The 12616-nt window shown below is 36.7% G+C and overlaps 1 protein-coding gene across 1 annotated transcript; it reads right to left on the bottom strand.

The window, feature by feature from the left end:
• Positions 1-1694: 1694 nt before the first annotated feature.
• LOC107822616 (ninja-family protein AFP2) lies at positions 1695-6114 on the bottom strand. The gene is made up of 2 exons (XM_016649157.2): positions 4849-6114; positions 1695-2328 (listed from the first exon to the last, which is right to left on the bottom strand). The coding sequence occupies exons 1-2, from the start codon at positions 5720-5722 to the stop codon at positions 1919-1921; spliced, it is 1284 nt and encodes a 427-aa protein (XP_016504643.1). The 5' UTR covers positions 5723-6114; the 3' UTR covers positions 1695-1918.
• Between the last annotated feature and the right edge of the window lie 6502 nt (positions 6115-12616).

The raw sequence follows: 12616 nt of genomic DNA, 5'->3' as shown, positions 1-12616 counted from the left end.
CAAGACTCTACGACCCTCCCCACGCCCGGTGCTGATCACATAACATGGGACCAAACATCGTAAACCAAGATAGAGAAATGTATATTTTTAGCCGCTCTTAAAATTTTTAAGGAAAATGGCCCAATATGCCAGTGAACTATCCGAATTAGGACAAATATGCCCGCCGTTATTAGTTTGGCACAGATATGTCCAAACCGTCCAATACTTGTTCATTCATGCCCTTAGTTAGACGAAGCCCACTATTTTGTCTTTCTTAAATAATTAATAACCGAACCCAACCAAAATCTACTGACCTGATCCGTTATGACCCGACCCACCCTTATTTCTAGATGACCCACTAGTTATTCCCTTATTTCTAGCCCTTCCTTTTCACATTCTCTCTTCATGAAGATGGCTCCTTTCTAAAATCCGCAATTAGGGTTCAAACTGCTCGCTATATTGATTTTATTCTTAAGCTAAACTACTTTTTGTAATCATTTATTTGGATTCAAGATAAAGGAGGAATGAAGTTCACTTTGATGTCTTAACTGCTTTGAAGTTTCTTTCTGCTTGAAGTTTCTTTCTGATTTTCATGATTGTAAATGCTATAAATATTTGGCCTTTCTTATTTCAGTCTCTTAGTTGGTAAGGGTGCTTTGAAGTAGCATTTTTTTGGAGAAATATAATGATATTTTTCCGGACATAAAGCTATGTTTTAGAATTTGGTTCAGGAATTCCTTTCCCATTTGGCGCCATCTTCTTTCTCTTTTTTCTTGCTTCAACTTGGACATGCTTGAGAAGAGTAATCTGATTGTTGTGTTGTGACTTGAGAAGAGTATTGTGTTGTGATTTGAGAAGAGTAATCTGATTGTTGTGTCTCTTTCAATTTCAGATTCAAAGTCCAACCAATCAACTTCAATACTAAGGGCTAGAAATAAGAGAATAACTAGTGGGGTCATCTAGTAAGAAAGACAAAACAGTAAATTCCGTTTAACTAAGGACATGAATAAACAAGTATTTGACGGTTTGGACATATCTGTGCCAAACTAATAACGACGGCCATATCTGTCCTAATTCGTATAATTCACTAGCATATATGGCCATTTTTCCGAAAATTTTATATATATAAATGCAATTAGGCAAATTTTATATTTTGCCCAACCAAGATAAGACAGGGCCAAATATTAGACAAATCAAGATTATTTCTTGTGTGAATTACATTTCTTAAAAGACACGTTTTAATATTTATTGCATAATTCCACTATCATTATTTATAAGAAGAAAAACAAAATCTGAATTCAACCACATGTTCCTAATCCATTGTAATGAATACATTTTAAGGACCTCCTATAATTGCAGCCAACAAACACTTCTGCTTTACCCCAACAGCACAATATGATGCAATCATGCAATACGGTCACCAGGTCCTAAAGCCTCTAAACACCTACTCATTTTAAATGAGTCTTGAGTTTATAACAAATCAGAACCCGTGGAAACAACCTCTTATAGAAATGCAGGTTAAGGTTGCGTACAATAGACCTTGATAGTCCGGCCCTTTCTCGGACCCCGCGCATAGGGCGAGCTTAGTGCACCGGGCTGCCCTTTTAGACATTTTCAATATACAGAAATCATGTAGCACACTTGGATATGATTGATGTATATAAAAGAAACGATAGTAAGGATCTAAAGGGTCCAGATTAGAGAAGACCATGATATCATTCAAGATTCATTCCTCTGAATTTCCTAAAAAGAATCCGTAAATGTACATACAAACCTTTTTCTTTAGACCATTATCCCTCCAACATGTGCACGACTCGATACATGTAACACACTCTTAAAAAGAGGAATAGAAAAAACAAAAATGAAAAAAGAAAAAGTTCTTACTGGTTCGCATGTAGTATTCTGCGATATCCTCTTCCTCTGAAGCCCTGTGGTACAGTCACAGAAGGGGAGAAGCATTGGGGTTTACAACTATATGCTTGAGAGGGTGAGCAACGTCGGTACCTCCAGCGTGCTTGACAAACTCGGCTGGTGAGTAAAAACTACCGTGGCATACGCACATAATTCTTACCTCCTCGCCTTTCCCGTACTTGTATAATATTCCATCTACTCTTCTACCATTAGGACCATCTCCTTTTGTGAAAACGCATGGCATATCTCCCAACGCGTTTGCTCCCGTTTCCTTTGCCTGACGTTTTGCTGCATCGAGCCTCTTAGATGGACTACTGTCCATATCACCTCCCGACAGCCTGTTTACAATCTCTTTCATTTTTGACCCGGACGAAGCAACATCTTGACTCCCTCCTCCTTGTAATGAGTGGATAATAGCAGGGCTTAGCTCGCCAGACCCTGTAGCCGGAATTCATCAGGGTTCTAGAAAGATGGTCGAGATGATAAATGGAAGGAAAGGTAGAAAAGCAGATATCATATATAAACTGCATCTTTTCTTTCCTTTACTCTGTAAGCTCCAAAAACAAGTCAATGTCATACGAATGAACATACCATAAATTGCAGTAAAATGCAAAACTATTAGACGCTACTGAATGATTATAGAACAATCAATACAGACCAGTACCAGATCAAACGATCTAATATTCTCTGGTGACAATAATGAACTCCCTTGCGTAGTGAATAGTCAATAGCATATTCAATATTCTTAGACTAAACTAACCATTTATTGTACAAGCATCTACGGTCAGCAAACTTAGGATAACAGGAATTGAGCAGCTGAAATAAATTCCAATATTTTAATTTGATCTGACTTGCTGATTTCATAACAATAGATAACTATTAAAAAGATTGAATTTCCTCAGCAATATCGTGGAACTTCATTTAGGAATAGGACAAGCGAAAAAGGATTTAAATCTGGTCATAGGACGTAAGATACTGATCTATTAATTCTCCAACAGATATTCCTATCTAGCAACAAAGGTCCTTATGCATCAACTAGCAAGTCAAATTTACATCTATGTGATATTCGGAAAATTGCGACACAGTGATTCCAAGGAGCTGACCTGGACCCTAATCCGTTCTATCGCATGGACCACAACCGAAAAGGTAAATAAGAGAGATGGAGACAATCTTGATTGCCCAATAGGTAATTAACGAAGAAGACTAATTGAAAAGACGGTTGCTTATCTAAAAGTAGCACACATAGGGCAAGCATCTGAAACCATGAGGTGTAAAATCCATCAGGCTTTAATACACATGACTAACTCCCTTGGGTGAGAAGGAAATTGAACCATCTAGAGAGATCTGTTAGTTTAATCGAGTCTTGAGTACTCTCAAGTAGGTGGATATAAGTTGGCAAGATTTTCGAGAGCGGACTGGAAGTTTTTATACAGACATAGCGGCATGTATCACAAGGCCTCTTTTATTTTATCAGCCAATAAAGAATGAATGCTTTCTATTTTACTGTGCAAAGTACCCCGCGAATAAATGATCTAGTTTGGTTTCCCAAGTCTACAAATAAACGGTCCATCTTTCTCCTCCTTGCTGTTTAATTGGAAGTAGCGAGCTCTGATTAATCATTTTTGTGGAAAAGATATGAATCTCTAGTTTCTGTGGAAAGGATATCAGACTTTAGTCTTTGTACTACTACGAAAAAGAAAATCATATAGCCAAATCAGCACTACCAGACGCTCCCTAGGGTTCTAACCTACTATAGTTCACATCAAAGCAAGCACTTGAAGATTAAGAAGGTATTTTACATCACAGAACTTTTTTCTCAAACAACTGCTCATGCAATTTTTATCATACACATTCTCCTATATCTTCTTATCTCCTGCATTTCCTCCTGCAAATTTTGTGTGGCAACAAAAGAAAGTTCCCAAAGGCACCTAGATAACCTTATCAAACATATGACACAAGTACAATACTTGACAGTGCCAATCAGACAATACCTCCAAAGAGTCAATATAGCATAACATTCTCGAGGTGCTGAAAGTAGAGACCACAATTTTAAATGACGAATGTGGTGACAAGGGAGGGTTTTCTTGGTGATAGAACACCTTCACCTCCAACCATTAGGTTACAGGTATGAGTCACCAAGAGGGAAAGGGAACTACTGTTGATCCCTTGAGGGGCGAAAAGGGATGGTTGGATGGGATTTTCTATTTTTTTTTTTTTTTTTTTTGTGTGTGGGGGGGGTGGGGTGGATAACGGTGATGTCCGAGTTAGCTTGGGCGCACTTCGACTATTCCTATCTCCAGCAGAAATACTGATAATTCTCTGTTGGGAATCTTGGTCTCCTATGGTTTTCACCTTCACCTACTTCATTGATTGCTAGGCCACGCCCTAAGGTGTAGTTCGGGTGGGCTTTGAAAAGAATCAAGAATGTGGTAAATGGCAATAAGATAGAAGACATGAACAAGTACCACAGAAACTAGCAAACACTGAAAGTGAGGGGACCTCATCAGCAAGTATTGACCAAATGTATGAGATTTATTGAACAGCTCATAAAAGCAAATGCCACATTTCAATGTTACCATAGCATGTCTTAAAGCATCCTCCTTGCAACGTGTGATAACCACTTCATACCCAGAAGATAGATATAGAGTACCAACACAACAATCAAGAATTCAAACCCAAAGTAAAACATACAGTACTACAATTCTCCAATTCAACAGCTATCAAGTCCGAAGGACTGAATCAATAAAGAAGTTACATAAAACAATGAGTAAAAAAGAGCGTTCACGCAGGGTCCGGAGAAGGGGTGCACCGTGATGTAGGTAGCTTACTGATGCTTGCATCAGTAACCGATTACACAACTCGAACCCGTGACCTATAGATCACACAGAAGAAACTTTCCACAGGCTCCACTTCACATAAACAATGAATATTAACATAAAATAAAGGGAAATGTTGTACCTTGTGGAGGTTTACTTTCCAATTCAGACATACTTGAAGAACTACCACCACCACCTTGGGATTCCACAGAACCTTGTGACCCCAATTGCCCTTGTCCTTGCTTTTTACTACCTGAATAACTTCCTTTACCTTTTCCCATTGCCAAATCCATTCCACCTCCTCCCAAACTACCCTGTCTAGCAACTGCAGCCAACGTTGGAGATACCGATAAACCAAACTTTTTCGCTGTCGCCAAGTACTGTTCTTTCTCCAATTTACCTTTCAAATTCACCTCAATTTCCCTCTTTTCATCTTCCACACTTCCTCCTGCACTTTCTTTATCACCGCCCCTTAAATTCCTCTGCTTCTCTGATCTTCTCCTCTTAGCTTCCATTCTTCTCAAAGTCTGCAACTCTTTCCTTTTCCTCCATTCTTCCTCAGTCTCCACAGGCAAAGAAGATGTTCTCACTAAACTAGCTGGATAAGAAACTGGAGGTGATGATGTTAAAGCATCATCATCTCTAACTATAGGCAAACAAGCAGCTACAGAACTAGACCTTATCAACTTATTATTACAAGACTTGTCCACACCAAATCTACCTCCTAATGACAATCCAAGATTCAACTCTAATTCTCCCTCATCATTTTCCTCATCCTCATCCTTTGCTCTTGAACTACTACTCCCCATAAATCTTTGCAATAAGTCCCTTGAAAATCTACTACTTTCCATAGAAAAATTCTCCATTTCCAGTACTCTACTACTTTTCTTTTTCTCATCTGTATTATCTCCCATAGCAAACCATAAATTACCCACAAAATATATTATCAACAACACCACACTAAACCTCTTAAACTTAACTATTTCCACATGTACATGCATGTTTAACACTTCCATGATCTAATTTAACCAACCCCAGATGGAAAAATCTAATCTTTAACTGCATATTAGCTTAAATAAGCTCCAAGATTAAGTTTTTAGACCCAAAATTTGAACTTAACAAATCCCAACTGGGAAAAAAAGTAAATATGGCCGGAGTTCTTCCCGGAGAAAGCAAAAGGGTGGCAGGAAAATCCACCAAAGATTATCATACACAAAAAAGAAAAAGAGAAAAAAAAATGGATAAAAATGTAATCTTGGTGAGAAAATGTTGTGTTCCGGCAAAAGGGTGGCCGGAAAATCAAGAAAACACGAGAAGCAAAGAGCTACGGAAGGGGTAGAGTGTAAGAATATAATGAAATAATAAATCTCAAACAAGACTCAGAAAGATAGAAACAGGTAAGGGAAAAAAAAACTCAAAAGGAAAAAATGAAAGGGAAAAAAGAGGAGGGGGTAGTGGGGTTGGGAGATGTAAAGACAAAAATACCCTTTCTATTTTGGGAGGGGGGAACAAAAGAAAGTACTGGGAAAGGACAAGTGGCAGAAGTGAGAGAAAGGAAAGAAAGACACGTGGGACTGAGTGAATAGCTCCCTTTTTGGTGGTGTCTCTAACGATAGAGTTTTCAGAGAGAAATGTTTAAATGTGGGAAGTTTAGTGTGTGGTGATTCACACTTTACACCCTCACTATTTGAGCCAATCATGTTTGTATGGAGGGTGACACATTTTTTATTGAGATCAAGATTGAGAATGTTGTTTGTTTCAGAGATAGCCATGAATTTCATTGTTCTTCTAGTCAAAATCTTTATTATGCAAATGTATAGCCTGGCCAATTTTTTTGTCAAAAAGTATTTTTTTTTTTTATATAAAAAGTGCATTTTCTAAAGTTAAGTTGTCTCACCAAATTATTAGAAGAAAAACAATATTTTTGAGTAGAAACATAAATAACTTTTGAGAAATAAAAAAAATAATTTCTCCTAAAAATACTTTGCCAAAAGTATTTTTGAGAAAATATACTTTTTTTAAAAAAATTCTTAGGGAAATCCGCAGTCGCTACCCTTTGGACGCGCATTGGATAACCTGCTCATTATGCAATAACTCGTAAATTACACAAGAACTATAAACCGCACTAGGCAAGTCCGGTGCGACGAGCTCTAACTGAGAAGGCTACTGGTGAGGGGAATCGATCCCAGGTCCCACGTGAGAAATCACTCACCCAACCAATTAAACTAATTTTTGCGATCGAGAAAAATATACTTCAAAATATTTTGTAAAAGCTTGGCTAAATATTAATCACTATTTAAAAGTACTTTTGAAATTAATGAGTCAAATATAATTGTTTCTCATTAAAAATATATTTTTAAAAAGCACTTTTAAAAAAATATTTTTCAAAATAACCGGATTTTAGAAGTAACAGACTATAAATTTGACAGTCACAATTAGGAGGGGACCTTGCAGCAAGTAGGGTACACGAGGGCTATGGTGAGGAGTACAACACTAGAACTACTAAAGATGAGAAAATGCTTTTTAATTTTGTGGGACACGTGTTAGCAAATAAACAAATCAGAGAGAACGCGACACGTGTCAACGTGGTTTGTGGAGACAGAGAAGCTGACACGTGGATAGTATCCCTCTCACTCTCAGCCTCGTAAAGGAGAGACATTGTCTTTCATGTTTTTTATTAATTTGTTTAGAGATTTAATTAATTTTTAGATTGATTAATAATTAATCACACTTAGCTGTGAAAGGGAGAAGTGGGTAGCTGTGCTTTTGGATTAGTTTAAAATTTAAATTAGCTAATGAGTGTTTTCTTGTAATTAATACTTGCAAGGGACACGTGGGTGATAAGCTTTTATAGCTTTGGATTGAAGTCTTTCCTTTGGTCAAATTTGGGATATAACAAACTTAGAATAAATTAGTCTAGAATCTATATTCTATTATTAATGGACCCACAATAAGAATAAGAATTATATCATACAATTATTCTGCTGTTCTAAAATAAAAATTATAAAGTAAAGACAAGTATAGAAAAAAATTGATATATTATTCAAACTTCAAACTTATGTACATAATGAACCGAAAACTCCTCTATTTATAGAAGAAAAGAAGCAGCTGCGAGGCTTTTCAGGAAGCAGTTGCAAAGGTTTTCTTTAGCTGCTTGTAAACTGTCTGCATGAGCTGCTTGCAACCTGCCTGTTTAATAAGAAGCTGCTGCAAATTATTTCATTGAGCTGCTTGTAACCTGCCTGCATCAGCTGCTTGTAGATAAATTTCAACAGAGTACTAAATGGATAATCTTCTTCAGGAAGATTATCTATAGCGGAGTAATAAATGAACATCCACAATATAATTATTTTCATAACACTCCCCCTTGGATGTTCATTAAAAGGTATTGTGCCTCGTTAAGACCTTACTAGAAAAAACCCAGTGAAAAAAATTCTAGTGAAGGAAAAAGAGTACACATATTTAGTAATACGCATTTTTAGCTGCCTCATTAAAAACCTTATAAGGAAAACCCTATGGGAAAAAATCTTAGTAAGGAAAAAAGAGTACATCGCGTATTTTACTCCCTCTGATGAAAATCTTGTTTTAAATATTTGAGTCTCCGCATTCCAATCTTGTATACCATCTTCTCAAAAGTTGAAGTTGACAAAGATTTAGTGAATAAATCTGCCGGATTGTCACTTGAACGGATTTGCTGCACATCAATGTCACCATTTTTCTGAAGATCGTGTGTGTAGAATAATTTTGGTGAAATGTGCTTCGTTCTATCTTCTTTTATAAATCCTCCCTTCAATTGGGCTATACATGCAGCATTGTCTTCGTATAAAATTGTGGATCTTTTATCACACTCCAACCCATATTTTTCTTGAATAAAATGAATCATTGATCTCAATCATACGCATTCCCTACTTGCTTCATATCTTAGCATGATTTGAAGAAGTAGCAACAATTGACTGCTTTGTGAAGCGCCATGATATGACAGTACATCCACATGTAAACACGTACCCGGTTTGAGATCGAGCTTTATGGGGATCAGATAAATAACCTGCATCTGCATAACCAACAAGATCTGCACTACCTTTGTTAGCATAAAACAAACCCATATCAAGAGTTCCCTTTAAATATCGCAAAATATGCTTAATCCCATTCCAATGTCTCCGAGTAGGAGAAGAGCTATATATTGCTAGTAAATTAACAAAAAATGCTATGTCAGGCTTTGTAGCATTAGCAAGATACATAAGTGTACCAATTGCACTAAGATAGGGTGTTTCAGGACCAAGGAGTTCCTCATCCTCTTCTGGAGGTCGGAACGAGTTCTTATTCACTTCAAGTGATCGAACAACCATTGGTGTACTCAATGGGTGCGCTTTGTCCATGTAAAAGCGTTTTAAGACCCTTTATGTATAGGTAGATTGATGCATAAAGATCTTGTTTCCTAAATGTTCAATTTACAATCCAAGATAAAGTTTTATTTTTCCAAGATCTTTCATCTCAAATTCTTTCTTAAGATATTCAATTGCCTTTTGGAGCTCTTCTGGAGTTCCAACAAGATTTATGTCATCAACATAAACAGCAAGTATAACAAATTCTGATGCCATTTTCTTTATAAAAATACATGGACAAATAACATCATTTATGTAACCCCCTTTCAGTAAATATTCACTAAGGCGATTATACCACATGCGTCCAGATTGCTTTAAACCGTACAAAGATCTTTGTAATCTGATTGAATACATTTCCCGAGATTTCGAATATGCTTCAGGCATTTTAAATCCTTCAGGGATTTTCATGTAAATCTCATTATCAAGCGACTCGTACAGATAAGATGTAACCACATCCATTATATGTATTTCAAGTCTTTCACGTAAGGCTAAACTGATGAGATATCGAAATGTTATGGCATCCATAACTGGTGAATATGTTTCTTCATAATCGACTCCGGGTCGTTGTGAGAATCCTTGTGCGACAAGGCGAGGCTTGTATCTTTCAACTTCATTTTGGTCATTCCTTTTTCGCACAAAAACCCATTTACGACCAATTGGTTTTACACCAGCAGATGTTTGGACTACTGGTCTAAAGACCTCTCTTTTAGCAAGTGCGTTCAATTCTGATTGAATTGTCCCTTGCCATTTTGGCCAATCAGATCTTTGTTGACATTTTTCGACAGATCGGGGTTCACAATCATCACTATCTTGCATAATGTTAAGTGCAACATTATATGCAAAAATATTATCCACCACTATTTCAGATCGATTTAAATTAATCCCATCACCAGTAGAACTTATTAAAAGTTCCTCACTCACTTGAGTCTCGGGTTCATTGATTTTTTCAGGAATCTCAGAACTAATCAGATCTTGGGTCTCTTCAGGAGATCCCTTCATAATATCATTTTGATCATTTGTCGATTTTCTTTTTCTAGGATTTCGATCCTTAGAACCCAAAGGCCTACCACGCTTCAGGCGTGCTTTAGGTTCACTAGTTCTTATGCTAGTAGATGGTCCTGCTGGGACATCAATTCGTATAGGCACATTCTCTGCAGGGATATGTGACTTAGTTATCCTTTTCAAATCAGTAAACGCGTCTGGCATTTGATTTGATATATTTTGTAAATGGATGATCTTTTGGACCTCCTGATTACATATAGGGATACGTGGATCAAAATGAGATAATGATAAAACTTTCCACACAATTTCTCTTTTGATTTCCTTTTTCTCTCCCCCTAATTGTGGAAAATTTGTTTTATCAAATCGACAATCTGCAAATCGAGCAGTAAATAAATCTCTCGTCAATGGTTCAAGATAGCGAATACTAGAGGGTGATTCAAACCCAATATATATTCCTAACCTTCTTTGGGGGCCCATCTTACTGCGATGTGGTAGTGCTACTGGCACATATACAACACATCCAAAAACTCGTAGATGGGCAATATTTGGTTCATGACCAAAAACTAATTGTGACGGAGAATATTTATTATAATGTGTTGGTCTGAGACAGATAAGTGATGCTGCGTGCAAGATAGCATGGCCCCAAACAGTAGTGGGCAATTTTGTTTTCATAAGTAGTGGTCTTGCTATCAATTGCAGCCGTTTAATAAATGACTCTGCAAGGCCATTTTGAGTATGAACATAAGCTACAGGATGTTCAACTTTTATTCCAACTGATAGACAGTAATTATCAAAAGCTTGAGATGAGAATTCTCCAGCATTATCAAGGCGAATAGCCTTTATAGGATAATCTGGGAATTGTGCCCTTAATCGAATTATTTGGGCTAATAACTTTGCAAACGCCAGGTTGCGAGATGATAGTAGGCAAACATGAGACCATCTTGAAGATGCATTTATTAGGACCATAAAATATCTAAACAACCCACTTGGTGGGTGAATATGTCCACATATATCCCCATGTATACGTTCTAAAAAGGTAGGGGACTCAATGCCAACCTTCATTGGTGATGGTCTAGTGATCATTTTGCCTTGATAACAAGCATCACAAGAAAATTCATCATTTGTAAGAATCTTCAGGTTCTTTAATGGATGCCCACTTGAATTTTCAGTAATCCGTCTCATCATTATTGATCCAGGATGGCCCAAACGGCCATGCTAAAGCACAAAAGTATTTGAATTAGTAAACTTCTGGTTTACGATAGAGTGTGCTTCAACTGTACTAATCTTTGAATAATATAAGCCAGAAGATAAAGTTGGTAACTTTTCTACAATGCATTTCTGGCCAGAAATATTCTTTGTAATACAAAGATATTCCACGTTCATTTCATCTATTGTCTCAACATGATACCCATTTCGGCGGATATCTATAAAACTCAACAAGTTTCTTCGGGACTTGGAGGAGAATAATGCATTGTCTATAATAAGTTTTGTTCCCTTAGACAGAAATACAATAGCTTTTCCGGAGCCTTCAATCAAACTTATATTACGAGAAATTGTAGAAATATTTGCTTTTTCCTTATGCAAATAAGAAAAGTATTTCTGATCTTTGAATATGGCATGAGTTGTTCCACTATCAATTACACAAATATCTTCATGATTGGTCTTTGATCCAAACATAATTTGAGGATTATCCATATTCTTCAAAATGACATAAACAAAATAAATATGATAGTAAACATTATTATCAAAGCATAACTTTTATTTATGTACAACAATTACATAACCATACTATCTACTACAAACAACAAAATTTAAAATATTTATATTTCTGCAGATTCACTACCGATCACATGACTTGTTTCTCCTTCTGGGAGTGCAAAATAATCAGCTACATCCAAATGCATGAAGTCTAAATTATCTTCAGAAATAAAATTTGCTTCAGCATTTTTCTTTGCTTCTTGCACTGCTTCATGCTTTTGTTCATTCCTTTTCCACTGCTGGTGGTGAGGAGGGTTCTTTGGTGCATTGTTATTACCACAATTAGAGTTTTCTCCCCGACTACGGCTATGAACACGACTGAGGCCATGTCCTCTTCCACGCTTAGCTTGGTGGAAGTTCGTCTCATTCACTTCAGGGAATGGACAAGAACTAGTAGGTCGGCTTTCATGGTTTTTCATTAATATCCCATTATGTTGCTCGGCTGCAAGAAGATGTGAGATAAGTTCAGAATACCTTTTAAATCCCATCTATCGATATTGATGCTGCAGGAGCATATTCGAGGCATGAAAAGTGGTAAAAGTTTTTTCCAACATATCATGATCAGTAATATTATTACCACATAGTTTCAATTGGGAAATAATTCTGAACATAGCAGAATTATACTCACTGATAGATTTAAAATTTTGTAGCCTTATATGAGTCCAATCATAACATGCCTGTGGAAGAACGACCATCTTCAGGTGGCCATATCTATCTTTCAAATTATTCCACAGTATGACTGGATCTTTAACAGTAAGATATTCCATT

This window comes from Nicotiana tabacum, chromosome 24 (assembly GCF_000715075.1).
Source record: "Nicotiana tabacum cultivar K326 chromosome 24, ASM71507v2, whole genome shotgun sequence".
Lineage (NCBI taxonomy): Eukaryota > Viridiplantae > Streptophyta > Magnoliopsida > Solanales > Solanaceae > Nicotiana > Nicotiana tabacum.
This window is presented reverse-complemented; position numbering and strand designations above follow the sequence as displayed.

Bases quoted from the DNA above. Each gene is read 5' to 3' on its own strand.
- LOC107822616 (XM_016649157.2), bottom strand. From the start codon at position 5,722: ATGGAAGTGTTAAACATGCATGTACATGTGGAAATAGTTAAGTTTAAG. The intron at 2,329-4,848 runs GTACAACATTTC...TTCCGGCTACAG, and splicing joins GGAAAGTAAACCTCCACAAG to GGTCTGGCGAGCTAAGCCCT.